At 38.3% G+C, this 21,502-nt stretch overlaps 2 protein-coding genes across 16 annotated transcripts in view; one reads left to right on the forward strand and one right to left on the reverse strand.

Annotated features, from left to right (window-relative positions):
* LOC101015186 (ankyrin repeat and SOCS box protein 3) overlaps window positions 1-21,502 on the reverse strand; it is a 196,253-nt gene that overhangs the window by 93,872 nt on the left and 80,879 nt on the right. For 5 of the 10 annotated variants that reach the window (XM_031655147.1, XM_017947524.3, XM_017947523.2 and 2 more), the window contains exon 2: window positions 4,028-4,236. The exons of 1 other annotated variant lie outside the window; for it this stretch is intronic. In XM_031655147.1, the coding sequence (XP_031511007.1) occupies window positions 4,028-4,223 (196 nt within the window). In that variant the 5' untranslated portion in view covers window positions 4,224-4,236. Of the gene's footprint in view, window positions 1-4,011; window positions 4,237-6,331; window positions 6,349-6,721; window positions 8,196-21,502 lie in introns of those variants that run through there. 4 more of the 10 variants (XM_031655144.1, XM_031655145.1, XM_031655146.1 and 1 more) reach the window with 4 other exon arrangements.
* Window positions 6,393-13,753, forward strand: CHAC2 (ChaC cation transport regulator homolog 2). 6 transcript variants are annotated; one of them, XM_031655153.1, is made up of 4 exons: window positions 6,518-6,631; window positions 8,547-8,617; window positions 10,482-10,522; window positions 12,718-13,753. In XM_031655153.1, exons 3-4 carry the CDS (start codon window positions 10,520-10,522, stop codon window positions 13,099-13,101), a joined length of 387 nt encoding a protein of 128 aa, XP_031511013.1. In that variant the 5' UTR covers window positions 6,518-6,631; window positions 8,547-8,617; window positions 10,482-10,519; the 3' UTR covers window positions 13,102-13,753. The 6 variants fall into 6 exon arrangements, with proteins under 6 accessions (XP_031511012.1, XP_031511011.1, XP_031511014.1 ...); XM_031655155.1 differs by having other exon boundaries at window positions 8,559-8,617; XM_031655151.1 differs by lacking the exon at window positions 8,547-8,617 and having other exon boundaries at window positions 6,394-6,631; window positions 10,482-10,517.

A 21,502-nucleotide genomic window follows, 5' to 3' on the forward strand; every position in this document is an offset into this window, starting at 1 on the left:
GAGGGACAATGATCGGGATATAAACTCAGGCATTTGAACAGGGAGCGGCAACCCCCTTTGGGTTCCCTCCCGTTGTATGGGAGCTCTGTTTTCACTCTATTAATCTTGCAACTGAAAGAAAAAAAAAAGGCAAGAGGGAGAATTCATTCTCTCTTGAGCTAGGACATGCATCTTTTCCTGCCCTTGGATACTAAAGATCCTGATCCTCAGGCCTTCAAACTCCAGGACTTACACCAGTGGCCTCCCATACCCCAGTTCTCAGTCCTTTGGCCTCAGACTAAGAGTTACACGATCACTTCCCCTGGTTCTCAGGCCTTCAGACTCAGGCTGAGTTACACCACCAGCTTCCCTGGTTCTCCATCTTACAGATAGCGTATCATGGGACTTCTCAGCTCCCATAATTACATTAGCCAATTCCCATAGTAAATCCCCTCTTGTCTATCTATATATATTTTATTGGTTCTATTTCTCCAGAAAACTCTAACTTATCAAACCAGTAAATGCACTTCTAAAACTCCATCCTACAGAAATGCTCAACCATGTGCACAAAGATATATACAAAAGGATGTTCACTGAATCACTAGTTATAACAGCAAAACTTTAGGAAACCAACAAAATGTCTATCAATAGGAGAATGGTTACATAAATTACACTACATTTCTACCATGAAATACTACACAAAAGTGTTTTCACTCAGAGAGCAGAAGAGTGACTTGGACTGTTGTATTTTAAAATGATCCCTCTAATATATTGGGGATGGCCTGTCATGGGATGGAGAAGGAGCAACAGCAAGTAGAGAAGATCTGTTAAGATGCTACTATAGCAACCCAGACAAGAGATGTGGCTCTGACAAATGTACTGATGGTAGTGAGAAGTGATCTGATTGGCCCCTGCTTTTGCTAGGATGTCTCTCCCTAACATACACATACACAAATTTGCTGACTGACTAGATGAAAAATATGAGAAAAAGAAAGAAATGAATGGTAGCCCAGAGTTTCTGGCCTGAGCTGGAACAATGGAATATTTCTATCTAACAGATGAAAAAACTAAACCACCTAGAGTTTAAAAATCCTGTCCAAAGTCACACCAATAAAATGATAGAATCACTAGAATCCAGGTCCATCTGACCACAACTCTTAATCACTATGCTACAATGATTTGTCTAAGGAACTTCAGCATCTGTTACTGTGCCCAGTATTAGTGCATATTTTCTTACTTAACATGAACTAACAAAAAATACTATAAGCTAGGTCATTTATTAGGCAAATAAAAGTATTTGTTAGCTATATGCTTAATAATTATAAGATTTTAAGGGACTTTTAGTCAGCAAATGATTTATTATTGAATGACATTAATTGTCAGTGAAGATCATTACTGCCCTCCAGGATGACAAGCTTCATAAAATTTCAATACCCATTACACCCAACCTCCAATACAGGAAAGAAGACAAGCAAATTTGTTATCTGTGCTAATATGTTAAATAGAAAACTAAGATGAGATACATAAGAAATACAAAAATATGTATGCATATTAAACATCTATGTAATCTACACCACACTTGAATGCTCTTCTCCAATCTGAGTCAGAAGACCACGTATTGTACTCAGAATGGATTCCAAATCTAAATTGAACAGACAGTGAAGCAAAACTCTTCTAACCAGTTTAGGTATTTCCATTCTATTTGTGTAGGCCTACATACCTTCTCATTTTGGTGCACTAATTATCTTTTAGGAATCTGTGACAGTGCATTAATATTAGATAAACCTCAGGGAGGTAGGAAAATTATATAACAAAAGACAGCAGGTGTGGTGCATCACACCTGTAATCCCAGCACTTTGGGAAGCTAAGGCAGGAGGATCACTTGAGCCAAGAGTTTGAGACCAGCCTGGGCAACAAAGTGAGACAGTTAGCCAGGCATTGGTGGTGTGCACCTGTAGTCTCAGCTACTTGGGAGGCTGAGGCAGGAGAACTGCTTGAACTTGGGAGGTGGAGGTGGCAGTGAGCTGAGATCGCACCACTGCACTCCCACCTGGGCGACAGAGCAAGACTCCATCTCAGAAAAAAAGGAAATACAGTCGGCCTTTGTATCCATGGGTTTTGCACCTGCAGATTCGACCAACTGGGATGGAAGATAATAGCATCTGTGGGATGTGGAACCCCCAGATGCAAACGGCAGACTTTTTGTATCTGCGTATAAGACATTTTTCTATCTTCAGGACAGACTGCAGAACTTGAGGAGCATCCATGAATTTTGGTGTCCGTGGACATTTTGGAATCAAATCCCTGTGGATACAGAGGGACAACTGTAGAGATGAATTTAACAGCCAGTTCAAATGCCTTTAGCCAAAAGCATGCCCAACTTTACTCAGCAGATAAAGGAAAAAAATCTGTAACATAAACTATGCTATTCCGATATGAAGAAGAGACGTAACAGTATATTGGAAATGAGCTTTTTGCCTAGAAAAGGATATTCAAACTCACGTCTTTGTTACTACAAATAGTCTGGGAACTCAAGCTTTATAGTTAACTTCAAACAGATTCTGAAAACATATCTTAAGCATTTGAAATTAGAGGAATAATATCTATTAACTATAATAGACACTAGACACTTGAACATGTGATTTTAAAAACAATCATGACAAATTTCCTGCAGTACGATTTAGGGAGTTTAGCCTTACCATCTCTTACCTGTTAAGACAAAAAAAAAAAAAAAAAAAACCACCTACCACTACTAAAAACAATGTAAAGATTATTTCCTTTCCTGTCCAGGAGGTAACAAATTAGTAGTTCTGATGAGCTATGGACCCAGAAGTCTGTATTTTAAGCACCTATACCTGGTGATGATAAGTATGAAGGGAAGAGGGTCTGAATTTCCATGATCAATGAAATGTAAACGGTTCTCTGAGTGTTACAATGCAGAGTATTATAGTCAACCTCAGTTTAACTGAATGCTATAAATTCATTCAATTAAATGTTAGAAGCATGCTATGAGAGAAAAAAAGGGCTTTAGAGTCAGAGAAATGGGTTCAAATCAAATACCCTAGTTTATTATGTAACCTTTTACAAGTCAACTTCTCTGAGCCTTGGTCTTTTCACCAATGAGGAGAATACTGCCTCTAACACCACTTTTATAAATATTAAAGAAGACAAACTTGAGCATGTGGCACAATGACTATTACAAAGCAATGCTCAATCCACCATCTGTTTTCTTCCTACCCCCTCTCTACTAAATGTCAGAATCTCGCCTTTAGTCAGTCCTCTTCACTCAGTAGCATGCTGGTTAACGTTTAACAACTAGCTGTCCAGGAAGAAGAAAACCCAGTTTATAGCACTGGTTTGTAGCACTAGCTTATTTCTGTGCTGTAAATACTCCTACCATGATAGACCGCAAGCATGAAGTCACTGAATGCAGAGATGTAAAGAGATGTGCAGTAGCACACCATTATTCTCTATCCCATTTGTTTTATTATCTCTACTATGTTTTCTTTTCTTCATGACACTTTTACCTTTTTAAATTATCTTGTTTGTTTAGATATTTGTCATCTGTTTTCCTTGATAAGGAAAAGCATCAGGAAGGCAGGCATCTTGTCTCATGCTAAGTAGTTGTAAAGATTCCCAAAAGTATTAAAAAGTGTTTAAAAAGAAAAAGACTAATTCAATCAAAACACATCCTCAATTTCAGTATGATTGCTCTTTCTGTTTGGTAAAGGAAGAAAGAATAAACATGACCAGTAACTACCAAATGCTTAAATTCAAACAGCAGACTACTTCTCCCATGTCACCTAGCTCGGTCAATAAAAAGAGGCCAGACAGAGGCACTTGCATATAAAATGTCCAACTAGAATATCATACGAATTGAATCCAAGGCAAGTAATCTTACTATCCTTAATAAATAAATTCAGGCAGTTATTTTATGACTATAGAAAGGGAAACAAACACTGCTGTTAATAAGTTATGTATTATAATTTTTTTATGTTTTATTAACCCAGCTTGTAAGCGAAGCCTCCATACCTTAAATTTACTTTACCTGCATTAATTAACATCTGCAAACATTCTACAGAGTTGTGATAAGCTGCTTCATGAATTGGCATCCATCCCCTGTTATCAGCAACATCGACACTTCGGCCCTTTTTGAGCAGTTTCCTTAAGACTTTAACATTGCCTTCCCTGGCAGCAAGTCCAACCGTAGAGCACGTGTCCGCATAAGCCTCTGTAAAATCCATTTGTTTGACCAGTCTACAAAACAAGGTAGAAGGATAATACTATAGTCAATAAAACAACACTTCACTCCTAGAGGTTAGCAGATCACGGTGGGCCTGTCTAGTATCTCTCACATGACTGCCAAAGAAGGGCCCACAATACAGAAAGTGACTACCACGCCACAGTCTCTGCTGGTGCCTAAACCAGGAAGTTTCTCCGTTTGGCAGATTAGAATTCTTTGGAATGTTCCCACTAAAAACATGAAGGGACTTTTAAGTGTTCTATCTTTCCTCCTCTGGAAATGTTTGAGCAGCAGGCTTCTGCTCCTGTTCATACCCCACCACAATGTACTCTTTGGTGCTCCATTGATGAGAGCACCTCTACTTTATCCCCAGTGAACACTACATTATGCAGAGATGACCATTCCACTACCAGCAATGCTCAGTCTCAATATATAGCCCTCTATAGGAAACAACTAAACCCAAAAAGTCCAGAAAAGCAGTGAAAGATAGGTGTCATTCTAGTCTTCCTGCACCTGCTGTTCCTTTCCAGAAGAGGTTAAACACTCAGGTTCTCTATGCTTGACCAAATACTCGTACTGACTGAGCATATTGAAACCAACATAGAACACCATAAAGAGACGAGCCCCACCTTCCTACATAGCCCAGAAAGTTCTTAACAGAGTTCTTGCCCGCATCATCATCTCCCTCCAATGCTCACTTCAAGTTCCCCTCCAGTCAGAGTCCAGTATAGCTCTCATGTGACTCTCTCGAAGACACAATTTCTTGTTAGTGACTCTACGAAGCAGTTTGGATATGGAATACATATTTGATTACATAACTATTGTTAATTTTCTTAGATGTGATAATGGCATTACAGTTATGAGGAGAATGTCCTTATTCTTTTTTTTTAGGGAACTTGTTCTAGGATGAATGTCCTTATTCTTATAAGATACATGTAGAGCATGTGGCAGTAAAACGTCGTAACACATGCAACTTACTTCAAATGTTTTCCATTTAAAAGTATAGAGTAAAAAGGAAGTAAAGCAACTGTGAAAAACGGTAATTATCGGATCTAGATGAAACGTATTGGTCATTACACTCTTTTTATCTAAGTTTTCTGTATATTCGAAATTTTTCAGAAAAGAAGGGTTAGCAAACATGTCAGGCAATTTGAAACTACAACTTAGAGAAAATAGGAAAAGACTTGTTTTTTTGTTTGTTTGGTAGCTTCCTGCTGATTTCTTTATAAGAAAAGAAATAATACCCCTTGAATCTGAGTGTTTTAGCATTCAAAACCACAGTATAAAAATCTTCAAGAAAGAACAATCACTTGGTAAGGCTTCTGTTTTCACACACAGACACAGCCATGATAGTCCAAGCGAGTTTCCTAAACAATATTTTGCAGCAAGAGCTCTAACGAGCAGATCTTCAAAAAATTTTAGGATCCCTGACGCCTTGGAGAAACTCATGAAAGCTGTAGTTTCCCCTCAGAAAAGTATACACCCCAAATTTTGTACACAAATTCGGTAGGTTCCCCAGCTCGTTTCCAAAGCCTTTACAGGGGCCCCAAGTTAAGAACATTTGCCTGCTCTTTTGTGAACAAGTCACTGATAATACTAAAGATGAATAAATTTGTGTAAAATTTAAATATATAAACAATTCCCATTGAAATGACACATACTCTTTCACAGGCGTAAACTTCTATTGTAAACTTCCCGCTTTTATTTGAAAGGCAAAAGACATTCTTTTGAGGACATAAAATCAAATATGGATTACATTCCTCCTGCTGCTGTTACATAGGCAAAAATCTAATTTCCAAAGCAGAGCAAAACGTGTTTCTAGGTGCTGCCTGCGGTGCTGGTACACCGCCTCCGTATCTCGACACCACGAGTGACGACTCCTGCCCTTTTCTCCTTCCTCGCCCCCGTTAGAAATAAGTCCAGTTCCAATTTCAGAGCCAAATAGCTCCAAAAAGCATTGTGGGTGTTGTAGTTTTCTGCACACGCGCACTAAAGGTAGGTTAGGGTGATTTACAGAGGCTGCAAAAGAATCCGTTGCTTACTACACCGAAAGTTAATGCCTCTTGACTCCCTAATCAAGGAAATAAAATAAAGCTGACTGAGACTCACTCGGAAAACCTTTCTGGATCCAAACTCCCAGTGCGCTTTGCGCCCCAAGTGGCCATCGCGCCTGCGCCCCGCGCAGCCGGTTACTCGCTTACCGGAGGCTGCAGTCTCCCGCGGCGCGGCGACAACTAGGGTTCACCGTCGCCGTGGCAGAGGAGCCGCGAAAAGATGTGGGTTTTTGGTTACGGGTCCCTGATCTGGAAGGTGGATTTCCCCTATCAGGACAAGCTGGTCGGATACATCACAAACTACAGCAGGCGCTTCTGGCAGGGCAGCACGGACCACCGCGGGGTCCCCGGCAAGGTGAGGCGCCGGCCAGCTCCCCACACTTACTGCCCCCGGACCCCCGCTCCCCAACTCCACACACAGCACTCACACCCTAGGGAACCACACCTTAGCGCTTCATGGGGGCCAAGCACATGGCTTGGGGCAACACTTATTTCTGTAGATTTTCCGTGCCACCTGCCCGCCATCTCTAACCCAGCCCGGGCACTCCTTCCGAAGCTGCTTAAGATGCCGGTGGTTAGTTTCTAGAGGCGGCGAGAAGCGCGGGCACGGACACACGAGCTCGCGCCAGGCTGAGTGCGGAGAGGGGAAAAAAAAATCCCACTGGCGGGAAGATGAATTTTCATGTCATTACATAGTTGAAATAGTAAAATCAAGTTGCAAATTCAGCTTTTTAGCAATTAAACTTGTTGGCATTTCTGCGTTCTAGCCGACTTTCATGGGTTTGCGATTAAACGTGCATGTTACTTCTAGGATTTCTTTACATCTTTCAAGTGTTTTATTTTCTGACACCTAGGATTACAGAACGAGTTTCCGAAATTTTCTCTAGTTATCGAGGAACTCACTTTGGTTTTCAGGTACTAGCGAAGTTAAATGAAGTTCTGGTTATATGAGTAACACAGTACCAAGCTCATTACTATATCCAGCATTATTTTAATGTTACTTTCTTGATGGTTCTCATAATTATAATGTGAAATGTAAGTTATTTGATCCACTTTTCAGTCTGTCATACAAAGGCATTAATATATGTATAGAGAATTAGCAGCAGCTCACTGCTTATGCAAATCAGCTTTGTACTGGCTACAAAACAACTAACCCATAAAGAAAACTAAGATTGAGGTAACTAATAATTTGGAAATTGGTCAATGGAAATGGGAAAAGATCAAGGCTCTAAAGTAGTTTGCACCTGCTCATAAAAGAGTCGCGGGATTAAAATCACGAAAAGAAGCTGAGTTAGAAACCATTCTATCTCAACTACAATTGATCACTTAAGAACTTAGCTTTTAAGTAGACTATACTGGCCTATTGGGACATTGGACACAATGACCTGAAAAGAGGCAAATGGCTTAAGGTAAATGCACATTTATAGATCAACAGAAATGTCATGGCCAAAGTATCTCCAAAAATGTTCTAAAACAATATTCAAGACATTAAAGAATTAAGCTAAATAAAATGGCTTCTGAGTTGTCAGTTTTGGCTGGGCCCAGTGGCTATGCCTGTGATCTCAACACTTTGGAAGTTTGAGCCAGGAGAACTGCTTGAGGCCAGGAGTTTGAGAGTTCTCAGTTTTAATACAAATATTTAAAATTGCCATTCTGAAGAGAAAACCTTTAGCCCAGCCTCCAATTATAATGGCCAAGTATTAAATATTTATGTGTGTGGTTATAACAACATACTTTAGTACTCTAGTCTTGACCAAAACGTACAGTGTATTACATAACACATTGAGATATGTATGCTGTCAGAACAGACTGATGATCAGAAATTGCCTAGTCAACACAACAGTCCGTGATTTTTTAAAAGGAGAAAGGAGCTGGGCTGGGCGCAGTGGTTCCCGCCTATAATCCCAGCACTTTAGGAGGCCGAGGCGGGTGGATCCCCTGAGGTCAGGAGTTCAAGACCAGCCTGACCAACATGGAGAAACCCCGTCTCTACTAAAAATACAAAATTAGCTGGGCGTGGTGGTGCATGCCGGTATCCCAGCTACTCTGGAGGCTGAGGCAGGAGAATTGCTTGTACCTGAGAGGCAGAGGTTGCGGTGAGCCGAGATTGCACCACTGCACTCCAGCCTGAGCAACAAGAGTGAAACTCTGTCTCAAAAAAAAAAGAGGAGCTAAAAAAAAAGGTGTCTTTCTGATCACCTAAGACTCAGAATTCTAACTGCACTTAATACCATACTTAGTCCATAAGCTCTATTTATTTCATATGTTAGTTTGCATTCTAGAATGACAATATAAGCTACTGGAACCAAGAATCAAGAGTTCCTCTTCTCCATAGCACACAGTACGTATTCATAAATAACTTCTAATTAACTTTGAAATTGAAAATAATATGGTAATATCTACTTGACCTTCACCAATATATGTATCCTCATTATAGCATTATCTTAAAAAGAAAACAAGTCAGAAATCTAAATGTCCAAGAACACAGGAATGTTTATAGTTCATCAATGACACAATATTATGCAACTATTAAAATGTATGAGAAGACTAACAAGGAAAATTAAATGAGAAATCATAATCCAAAATCCCATGTGTTCCATGATTATGAATTATCTATATGAACAGATAAAGACTAGAAGGAAATAGCAACAAAGATGACACAAATGCCTGTATGATTTAGGCTCACTATGTGCCAGACACTGGCCACACAAGTAGGTAAAATTGTGGCTTATGACTCAACATTCCCACGAATGATGTTAAGGTATCAGTACACATACAGCCTTTGGTACTCTATGGATGACTTTTATTTAAAAAAAAAAAAAAACTTGCAGGCACTGATATGTGTCACCTTTGTGCCTTAAATTACGGAACATTCCAAGTCTGAACTTTCTCTAAGGCTTTCCATTTATAAACAAAGACTGTTTTATCAGTCTTTGAAATGGGAAAACAAATAAAACTTGTTTTGGCTTCATAATATATCATTTCAACCTCAAGCTGAATAGTAAAAAGTGAAGGTTTCCATAATATTGTTAACTGACCTGTGTTAAAACCAAAATGGGAAAATAAAATTGCCTAGAACACAAGTGATTGTTCCATATAAGAACTAAACGAATAGGCCAGTTCTAATACTGACCTTTCAGTAGGGCAAAGTAAAGTTCATTTATGAATGTAAAAGGAATGCCTACCTTGAAGCACCATTACCATATACAGAAAGGTAAGAACCCTTCATAACTCAGAAGTGTAAATCACTCAATCTCTCGCACTTAAAAACTCTTAATATCCCCTAGTAGCAGTGGTTCTTAAAGTATGAGCCCCAAAACAATTTCTGAAATCAGCGAGAAGTTGTTACAAATGCAAATTCTTAGACAGCTCCAGACCTACAGAATCAGAAACTCTGGATGTGTGGCCTAACAATGTGTTTCTCAAGCCCTCTAGGTCATTTTGATCTACACTAAAAGTTTGAAAGTCACTTCCCTATATATAGGAAAACACCCTTTATGTCATATATTTTTTTTCCCCTAATAAAACTATAGGCCGTGCGCAGTGGCTCATGCCTGTAATCCAAGCACTTTGGGAGGCCAAGGCGGGTGGATTACCTAAGGTCAGGAGTTCCATACCAGCCTGGCCAACATGGTGAAACCCCCCTCTCTACTAAAAATACAAAAATTAGCTGGACATGGTGGCAGGCACGTGTAATCCCAGCTGCTCGGGAGGCTGATGTGAGAGAATCGCTTAAACCCAGGAGTTGGAGGTTGCAGTGAGCCGAGATTGCACCATTGCACTCCAGCTTGGGCTTGTTGAGCAAAACTACGTCTCAATAAATAAACAAATAAATCTATAACCTTCTTTTTTCCTAAGGGAAAAACCAGAATATTTATAATTACTGCTTCCATTTGCCTTTCATTTTAGATGACCTTTAGTTACTGGTATGTTTTCCAATATATCCATGTAAAGTGAATATAATATACCTAATATGTATAAATTGATGGAAATCTTTTAGAAATAAGGCCAACACAGTCTCTAGATGAGGTAGGTTCTCTTAATTCACTTTAGCTTTATCATAAAAAATAACTATGCTTAAGAAATAGTGCTTCTTATAAGCAAATATAGTTCAAATATTCTATGTCAAAAATGTTGCTAATACTCAGCTACTTAATGAACTTTATTAATTAAGAAAAAAAATTTGTTTACCTTTTTCAAAACAGCCTGGAAGAGTTGTGACTCTTGTTGAAGATCCTGCGGTATGGTATAAATATTCTTTTTGTGTAATTTTAATTTTATAAAATGTTGACATGTTTCTCAGTTTCAATTTGATTAACAATCATTACAGACAATTTGAACTACCCTAAGTTTAGAATTCTTCTCTGTATTTGTGGGTTTTTTCGTGTTTGTGAAAAATGAGGCCAGTAAGGAAAGTTAGAATGCAGAGTGCAAGGTAGACAACAATGTACAAACAAATGGCATGTAGTTTTCATTTTTGTGGGTTTTTTTTTGTTGTTGTTGTTGTTTTTTGAGATGGAGTCTCGCTCTCTGTCGCCCAGGCTGGAGTGCAGTGGCGCCATCTCGGCTCACTGCAAGCTCCGCCTCCGGGGTTCACGCCATTCTCCTGCCTCAGCCTCCCGAGTAGCTGGGACTACAGGCGCCCGCCACCACCCCGGCTAATTTTTTGTATTTTTAGTAGAGACGGGGTTTCACCGTGTTAGCCAGGATGCTCTCAATCTCCTGACCTCGTGATTCGCCCGCTTCATCCTCCCAAAGTGCTGGGATTACAGGCGTGAGCCACCGCACCTGGTCGTGGGTTTTTTTAAAAAACAAGTGTATTAACTAAGAATTTTGTGGTCCCCTTTGACATTAATGGAAATATCCCCCCGACAGCCAGACCACCACCAATAATTAAATGGAACCCTCAAAAGCTCGCTTCACTTTTGCTACGAGTCTCATTTTCAGCAGAAATCTAAGTGAGGAATTATTTTCTTTATTACTTAATTGTATCAATAGCACTTGTGTGTTGTGTTTTGTGTTTTTGTTTTTTTAAGTTCAGGAGTACATGTACAGGATGTGCAGGTTTTTTACATTCGTAAACATGTGTCATGGGGGTTTATTGTACAGATGATTTAATCACCCAGGTATAAACATTAAGCCTAGTATCGATTAGTTATTTTTCTAGAACTTCTCCCTCCTCCCATCCTCCACCCTCCAGTAGACCCCAGTAGCACCTGTGATTTTAAAACTGGTTTGGAGCACCAGAAAGTTTTATTTAACCAACAACCTCAGTTTCTTAAATATTTTCAATCATTTTATTAGAGTACAGATTCAGAATTTTATATTGTGAAATTAAATGTTTAACTTTGGAAAGAACTTTAATGAACAAAAATCAAGCAGTTAGTAATGGAATATAAACAATGGTGTGGAATAGGAAATGCTTTCATAATTTATACTATGAAAAGCATTTATAAAAAAGACCTTCAAATTAGTAACTAATAACTCCTAATTAGTTAATAAACAAATGGCACTTTGTTTGTAGAATTTTTTAACAACCAAGTGAAAGCCTCGTATTTTTCATTTCAGTCCCATTATTTTTTAAAAAAGACCAAATTTTAAAAAATTTTAAGATAAAATATCTTGCTGTGCCTATGATACAAAGAAATTACTCACAATGGAGATTTTAAAGTGCTTATTTCCTTTATTGTTTAGTATGTTCTTCTGTGTACTTTAAGTGAAGAAAAACTGTATTGACTTTTTTTTGTTTGTTTGTTTTTTGAGACAGTCTCACTCCATCACCCAGGCTGGAGTTCTGTGGCGCGATCTCAGCTCACTGCCACCTCTGCCACGGGGTTCAAGCCATCCTCCTGCTTCAGCCTCCCGAGTAGCTGGGATTACAAGTGCCTGCCACCATGCCTAATTTTTGTATTTTTAGTAAAGACGGGATTTCACCATCTTGGCCAAGCTGGTCTTGCACTCTTGACCTCGGGATCCACCCGCCTAGGCCCCCAAAGTGCTGGTATTACAGGCGTGAGCCCTCCCGGCCCACTTTTAGGAATATACAAGATATGGCCAGGCATAGTGGCTGACGCCTGTAATCTCAGCACATTGGGAGGCCGAGGCAGGCAGATCACTTGAGGTCAGGAGTTCGAGCCCAGCCTGGCCAACATGACAAAACCCCTTCTCTACTAAAAATACAAAAATTAGCTGGGCATGGTGGTGCATTCCTGTAATCCCAGTCACTGGGGAGGCTGAGGCAGGAGAATTGCTTGAACCTGGGAGGCGGAGGTTGCAGTGAGCCAAGATCATGCCACTACACCGCAGCCTGGGCAACAGACAAGACTTCATCTCAAAAACAAACAGAAAAGAATATATGAGATACTTCTTAGATCACAACCTATCTTCATTTATTTTAATTAGCCTTATAAATACTAGTGTATTCTTTTCATTTTTCAACAGGGATGTGTATGGGGTGTTGCTTACAGATTGCCAGTAGGAAAGGAAGAAGAAGTAAAAGCATACCTTGACTTCAGAGAGAAAGGAGGCTACAGAACCACAACAGTCATTTTTTATCCAAAAGATCCCACAACAAAACCATTCAGTGTATTGCTATATATTGGAACATGTGATAATCCTGATTATCTTGGTCCTGCACCTCTGGAAGACATTGCTGAACAAATTTTTAATGCAGCTGGTCCAAGTGGAAGAAATACAGAATATCTTTTTGAACTTGCAAATTCTATTAGGAACCTTGTGCCAGAAGAAGCAGATGAGCATCTTTTCGCTTTGGAAAAATTGGTAAAGGAACGTTTAGAAGGGAAACAGAACCTCAATTGCATATAAAGAACTAATCATTGACTTTTCTAAACAAGCAGAGCTTTTAGTCTTCGGAGAATTATCTTCAGTGCACGATGGCAATATGATTTGGAAATATGTTTACTTAAAGATCTTATTTTTAATGTAGTCAGGATATTATCTAAACTTGTATTTTTGTCCTAAAACACATATATTCAAAAGAATGGGATACAGTGAAAGAAAAATTCAAATTTTAATAACATAAAGATTTCCTAACTTTATGCTATTGAACACTTACTCATTAGAAGTGAGTTACTTAGAAAAATACAGTGAAGGACTCAGTTCAGTCTTGTTTTTATCAGAGTAACAATAATCCTGTTTCATATCCCAATACTATGTTGAAGTTCTAAAGAATTAAACCAAAAGTCCAATAAATATAAAGTTATGCCTTCAATATATTCATATACAATTCTGTAACCATGGTTTAAAATATACAAGCTTAAAATAACGTGACTAGAAATACACAATAATATGAACAGTATTTCAGCCTTAATTGTGAATTTCCTTGTTATTCAGGTATTAAATGAAACCCTTTCAGTTTTAAGCCAAAAATTGGCTTTTTTAAAATATAAAAATTTCCTTGGAAGTATAATGTACTGTACCTCTTCTTTTTTAAATAAAGGCATTTTACTATATGGAAGGTAAAAAGCATAAATTACATTATACAAATCGTGATCACTAATCATGTGGTCTGTCACTCACTTTGTATTAATCTTATACCAAAACTGAAAAAGTTGGGCTTTCTGATAATACAAATTAATGGCATATATAAGGAAAATTTAGTTTTTAAAACAGCTTTTGGAATTCTTTCTCTCTCTCTCTCTGTGTCACTCTCTCAATGTGTGTGTGTGTGTGTGTATTTTTTTTTTTCTTTGCAGCCTGCAGTCTGGCCATCCCACAGGCTGGACAGTGTAACCTCTGGCAGAAGCCAAGAACAGGCACCTCCTGGAATTATAATTTTGTTTTGTTTTTTGAGACCAAGTATCGCTCTGTTGCCTAGGCTGGAGTGCAGTGGTGCCAATCTCGGCTCACTGCAGCCTCCACCTCCCAGGTTCAAGGGATTCTCCTGCCTCAGCCTCCCGGGTAGCTGGGATTACAGGCACGTGCCACCACACCCAACTAATTATATTTTTAGTAGAGATAGGGTTTCACTATGTTGGCCAAGCTGGTCTCGAACTTCTAACCTCAGGTGATCTACCCACCTCAGCCTCCCAAAGTGCTAGGATTACAGGTGTGAGCCACCATGCCCAGCCTATAATTTTTTTATTTGTATAAATTTATGGCCTACAAGTGCCATTTTGTTACATGCATAGATTGTATTTTTTTAAGAAGTGGCATTACCTGATTATTTGTACGTAACTTTTTTTTTCTTTATCTTGTCACCTAAAGAAGAGTATCAATTGGGTGTATGCTGCTACTCAACTAGGAAACAAATTATTAACTCACATAGAATTAACTTTGATTCAAACTATTCAGGTTATTCCTGATTATAGGTTATTTATTTCTCAATAGGACATATAATCGCTCTAGAATCTTTCACCATAAAAACTTCAGTATAAAACTAAATGTAATATGATACTTACTAAAAGCTCCTTAAACCCAGTCATGATTAATAATTAGTACAGAAGTTTTTCACATAAAACTGTCCTACATGTCCTTTTCATGTTTTCCTGTTTAATATCTTAGTAATTTACTCAGCTACATAACTACTTTAAATATCTTCCAACATTTTAAATATTAGTTTTCCAGAAGGCATTTCTCTTGTCCTGTAAAACAGAAAGGGCGATAAATTTATTAATGAATATCTCATAAGGATGTGCTAGGCACTTTACATACGGAGCCATATGTCCTCATTTTTTGGATAATTCCTCTAGCTTGTTTCCATTATAACTTGCACTCAGTTATGCATCTAACATGGCTGAAATCCAGGTTGCTCTGACTTTGGAGCACAGGATTCTTCTATGACATGTTTTTAAAAACCCATATGAACTTAACTTTTCTTACTACCCTGCTTGTTTTTTCAGAAAGTAAACAAGATTAATGATTAAACCAGACTAATGATTAATTTCATGTGTATAATGAAATAGTAACTGGTTACATAAAGATTTTGAGTTAATTTTGACAGATGTGTATATATTGCCACAAATATAATAAGCCTATCTAAGATTGACATGCTCAGAATCATGTTAGTCAACGCAGAGATCTAGTTTTTCATTTTACAAAGTCCAAAGAAGTATGTGACTCCCTAAAGTCAATACCACTTAATAACTAGCTTACAAAATACCAAGAGGGAGGGATTACTTTGGGATCCCCATTTACACATCTTTCTAGGTTTTCCATTAGAAGTTAAACTAGAAGATTTGTGAATATACATGTGGTATACCATCATCACTTACAGGGAGATTGTGTTCTAACAGCCCAGGGAAGGGATATTCATTTTCATTAGGATGGGGAGAAACCTGACTGAAATGGAGAAGTTAAATTCCATTATGAGAAGCTGGGGTTTGCAGCCTCCAAGCTAGGAAGAAACAGAACTCTGGTGCCAAATTACTTATGTATTTTCGTTTTCTTAGCAAAGCTCAAGTCTCTCTTTACAGCCCTTGGATCTCACTTTCAAAACATTTTCTCTCCTTCTGCCCTAATTACATGTAACACAAAACTCAGATTCTCACTCCTCAGAGTAGAAATATTAGGGAGGTGTTCAGTTTTAGAAATTCAAGAGAAGTGTGTGAACCCTACATTTAGAAAAGAAACTAAAATTTCCTTTTAAATCTCAACTTTTAAATTTTTAGAAGTTGGTCTTTGTACTCCTATACTATTATAATACTTTTCCTCACTCCCAAACAATACATTCACAAGAACTGTAAGCATCTAGATGCCACTATCTCCATATGTAAAGTTATCATTTAGGGAAACAGATTATGATGATGTCAACTCTGAATATTTAAAAGCATGAACATGACTCATTTCATTATGACTGACTTTAAAAGTTTGACCATTGTCTATTAATATGTATTCATCTTAAATGGCAAAATTTTTAATTTTCTAATCAAGTACCTGAAATGTATATTATTATATATCTTTAAAGTGCCTATTTACTTATAATATATGTAAAACATTATACAATGACTGATATACTTAATAAATATTATTTCAAATATATCACATATTCACATATTCAGAGTATCACATATTCAGAGTATCATGGGTTCAGTATCTCTTCAAGACTCCTAATGATTACAATCATGCCAGAACCATATTTGGTCTATTAGATATTTTTCAAACATTTTCCAGTCAACATTTCATTATATTAGATTTCTCTTTTCCATAGATACATCTTGTTTTTAAATTACAAATTCAGAAAATACTCTCTCAATGAGTAAGTACATATCCTTACATCCTGGGTAGTTGTGAATATCAATGTAAGCATCATATTTGTAATTTACCATCTCTGGTTCTTTCTTTCCAGGCAATTAGATGATAAATGTGCTTTAAAATTCTCTTTCATCATATCACGTTAAAACTTACCTATCAAATGTTCCTGTTATGCCTATCTTTTTTCAGGAAAAATACTGACTGCATTCTCTAGTAATTTATTCAGCTTTTAGCAATCTATTTTTATGGATTTCTAAAATCTCGAATTTGGCCAGTGTAGTGGCTCACACCTGTAATCATAGTACTTTGGGATGCTGTGAAGGGAGGATCACTTCAGGCTAGGAACTAGAGACCAGCCAGAGCAACGGAACAGCACCCTGTCTCTATAAAAAATTTAAAAATTAGCCGGGTGTAGTGGCATGCACCTGTAGGCCCAGCTACTCAAAAGGCTGAGGCAGGAGTATTGCCTGAACCCAGGAGTTCGAGGCTGCAGTGAGCCATGATCACACCACTGCAATCCAGGCTGGGCAACAGAGCAAGATCCTGTCTCAAAAAACTAAAATAAAACCTTGAATTCACTCTAAGCATATATTACAAACTCAAAGATTTTGTAATCCTGTGGCTACCATGTCAAAGAATTTTAACTCTTCCTAAGACAACTACAGTACTAAAATTTTTATTCTGTATGTCAAATTTATATGATGAAAATTAGCTTTATTGGATTTCAGGGGTTTTTTCAGTTCATTTTACCTTTCTAAAATAGTATATTTCAATTTCATTTTCTTGTTTTACTTAATTGTACTGAGCCTCCTTCTCTTTATAAATGGTTCACCCACACATGTACACACACTGTAACTGGAAAAACCACCACTAATCCTACAGTTTCTTGTGTTCTTCCAGCTTTCTTATTCTTCACAGAAATTTTTTAACTATACAGTGCTTCACTTCCTTATCAACTCATCTTAATGCCTTTCCAATTCAACTTTACTCTGCCAAACCACTCAATCATTGTAGTATCAAGTCTCCAATGACCACTTCCTCACTGAACCCAAAGACTTCAATTTTCATGCTACTCTGGTGCATCAGACACTAGTGATCAAGCATCCCATGTCACTAAAGCCAAAGACAAAAACATTTCATTGTGCTTCCAATTACAACTCATACACTATTCTTCATCAGATACACAAACTCATCAAATCTTAGGCTTCAATTTTACTTGGACAGCTTCCAATCTCCAGCCTACTCTTTCAACCTCTTCATATGTCTGTTACATGAAGGCATCTCCAGTTGTGCTACACAAGCATGGAAACTTACTGTACTAAAGCCAGTACTCATCTCCTTTCCCAACTAGAAAATTTGGTCCCACATTACCTCCCTGCACATAATACACATTAAATGTTGAACATACTTAGTACAGGAAAAAAACAAACAGGTTTATGATACTCGCATCAATTTATATGCTTTTGGAGAAAATAGATGGTATTTTCACAATATATACAAAATGTGTTTGTGCCTTTTTAATATTAAATTTTACCCTTTGTTTTGCTAAAAACAATATATATAATATTTTTTTAAAAGTATAAGCAATCTTGGCTGGGTGTGGTGGCTCACGCCTGTAATCTCAGCACTTTGGGAGACGAAGGCGGGTGGCTCACCTGAGGTCTGGAGTTCGAGACCAGCCTGACCAATATGGTGAAACCCCATCTCTACTAAAAATACAAAATTAGCCAGGCATGGTGGCGGGCACCTGAAGTCCCAAATTAAGAGGCTAAGTCAGGATAATTGCTTGAACCCAGGAGGAAGAGATTGCAGTGAGCCAAGATTGCGCCACTGCATTCCAGTCTGGGCAACAGAGTGGGATTCTTGTCTCAAAAAAAGAAAGTGTAAGCAATCTTTAATTGGAAGGCCATTAGGCTAAGATGGGTTCCTATGTAAGCAAACTGAAGCCCAATGTAAATAGTAAAACAAAACTTAATCTTTGCTTTTTATTTTTAAATTATCAACTGACTATAGTTTCATATTTATGGGGTACAAAGTAATGATTTATGAATACAATATGGAATAATTAAATCAATCTAATTAACATATCCATCACCTCAAATATTTATTTTTTATAGTGAAAACTGTTGAAATTTACTCTTAGCAAGTATAAAGTGTACATTATTAGTCACTATATTCCCCATACTGTGCAACATACCTCAAAGAAAAAAATTCCTCCCATTTGACTTTCATCTCCCCCTTCCCCCATGCCCTCCCCCTACCCCTGGTAACCACTGTTCTACTCTGTTTCTTTTAGTTCAACAGTTTTAGATTAAATATATAAGTAAGCACATACGGTGTTTATCTGCCTGTACTTGGCTTATCTCATTTTGCTTCAAGTTCTCCAACCCACCCATGTTGTCACAAATGACAAAGTTTCTTTCATTTTTAAGGCTGAATAGTACTCCACAGAGTATGTATACCACATATTTCTTTATCCATTCATCTGTCAAAGGACGTTAGGTTGATTCCATGTCTTGGCTATCGTGATTAATACTGCAATGAACATGGGAATGCAGATATCTCTTCAACATATTGATTTCCAATCTTTTAGGTAAATACCCAGAAGTTGGATTGCTGGATCATATGGTAATTCTATTTTTAGGTTTTTGAGGAACCTCCATTGTTTTCCATAATGGCTGTACTAATTTACATTGCCATTAACAGTGTACAAAGTTTCCCCTTTCTCCACATCGTCACCTACACTTATCTTTCATCTGTTTGATAACAGTCATTCTGACACGTATTGGGGTGACATCTCATTGTGGTTTTAATTTGCATTTCCCTGATGATTAGTAATGTTGAGCATCTTTTCATATATCTGTTGGCTATTTGTATGTCTTCTTTTGAGAAATATCTATACAGGTTCCTTGCCCATTTTTTAATTGGATTATTTGTATTCTTTCTATACAGTTATTTGAGTTCCTTTTATATTCTGAATTTTAACCCCTTATCACATGTATGGCTTGCAAATATTTCCTCCCAATCCATAGGATGTCACAACTTAATTTTAATCAGAAATCAACAACTATTCTCTAACGAGCAACTTTCTGCCAGATTGTACCCAAATAAGACAAACAAGTAGCTATGACAATCAAGTAATTTTATTTTTCTTTTCAGACAGGGTCTTGCTCTGTTGCCCAGGCTGGAGTGCAGTGGCACAATTACAGCTCACTGCAGCCTCAACCTCCCAGGCTCAAGCAATCCTCCCACCTCATCCTCCCAAGTAGCTGGGACTACTGGCATGTGCCACCATGCCTGGCCAATTTTTGCATTAGAGATGGAGTTTAACCATGTTGCCCAGGCTGGTCTTGAACTCCTGAGCTCAAGTGATCCGCCTACCTCAGCTTCCCAAAATGCTGGGATTACAGGTGTAAGCCACCATGCCCAGTCCAATCAAGTAATTTCTTTACTTTGCTTCCATATTCAGCCTGCAAAGGTCTGCTGCTTACACTATTAAAACAGAGCTCCCTGAATTTCTTCGAGTTTTGGGTGCTGCCTCATTCATTAATCCTTTAACACACAAATTCTGTCTTCAGACAAAATTCATTTTGTCTAAAGTTCTTCTTTTAACAAAGTCAAAACGAAGTTACCAAGGAAGCCCTGAAGCCTTTTTGTGATAAGGCTTAAAAGGTTACATGATAGTAAAAGGTTACATACTGAAAGATTCTCAACTAAAGAGCCTTATCATATACACGTCAAGAGCCAGAGTTTCTTACATATTCTTCTTGTTTCCAATCTCTTTTCCTCTTTCCAATACATGCTCTACTCTGCACTCATAATTACTTTCCTAAAATACGGAACTAAGGTGAGTAATCAAAAATCCCTTCCTACTGCATATAAAATAAATTCAAATCCTTTAATCTGGCATTCAACTATTTACAATCTCGTCAATCTGGTGGTGTCAGTGTATTTGTCAAATTTCACTTCCCACTGATGTACTCCCCTGCCCCTCGTGCTCCAATCACACCACCCTCCTCATTCCTTAAGACCTAGCTCAAATGGGAGAACTAATGATAGGTGGCAAGCAATGACTATGCATTGAGACCACCAAAATAAATAAGACAGTCCCCAGCTATCAAGAATCATATTTGGTGGAGAAACAAACAAGGCTGGGCACAGTGGCTCGCGCCTGTAATCCCAGCACTTTGGGAGGCCAAGGCGGGCGGATCACGAGGTCAGGAGATTGAGACCATCCTTGCTATCATGGTGAAACCCCATCTCTACTAAAAATACAAAAAATTAGCCGGGCGTGGTGGCGGGCGCCTGTAGTCCCAACTACTCGGAAGGCTGAGGCAGGAGAATGGCGTGAACCCGGGAGGCGGAGCTTGCAGTGAGCCAAGATCGCACCACTGCACTCCAGCCTGGGCGACAAAGCGAGAATCTCCATCTCAAAAAAACAAACAAACAAATCTATGTTATTTAATATAAAAGATGTGATATAAAATACAAGCAGAGGGATGGGTATGGTGCTCGTGCCTGTAATATCAGCAATTTGGGAGGCCAAAGCAAGGGAATCACTTGAAGTCAGTAGTTTGAGACCAGCCTGGGCAATACAGTGAGATGACGTCTCTACAAAAATGTAAAAATTAGCTGGGCACAGTGGCACATGTCTGCAGTCCTAGCTACTCTGGAGAATAAAGCAGAAGGATCTCTTGAGCCCAGAAGTTCAAGGCTGCAGTGAGCTATCATAATGCCCCTGCATTTTAGCCTGAGCAACATTGTTGCAGGAAGTCAGGGACCCCAAAGGGAGGGACCGGCTGAAGCCATGGCAGAAGAACATAATTATGAAGATTTCATGGACATTTGTTAGTTCCCCAAAGTAATACTTTTATAATTTCTTACGCCTGTCTTTACTGCAATCTCTGAACATAAATAGTGAAGATTTCAAGGACACTTATCACTTCCCCAATCAATACCCTTGTTATTTCCTATGCCTGTCTTTAATCTCTTAATCCCATCATCTTCGTAAGCC

This window comes from Papio anubis, chromosome 14, assembly GCF_008728515.1.
Source record: "Papio anubis isolate 15944 chromosome 14, Panubis1.0, whole genome shotgun sequence".
Taxonomy (NCBI): domain Eukaryota; kingdom Metazoa; phylum Chordata; class Mammalia; order Primates; family Cercopithecidae; genus Papio; species Papio anubis.

What these genes read in the sequence shown, in the direction of transcription:
- CHAC2 (XM_031655151.1), top strand. Translation starts at nt 6,497, where the DNA reads ATGTGGGTTTTTGGTTACGGGTCCCTGATCTGGAAGGTGGATTTCCCC. An exon ending in ACCGCGGGGTCCCCGGCAAG is followed by an intron (nt 6,632 to 10,481) that starts GTGAGGCGCCGG and finishes TTTTCAAAACAG; the next exon opens with CCTGGAAGAGTTGTGACTCT. An exon ending in CTCTTGTTGAAGATCCTGCG is followed by an intron (nt 10,518 to 12,717) that starts GTATGGTATAAA and finishes ATTTTTCAACAG; the next exon opens with GGATGTGTATGGGGTGTTGC.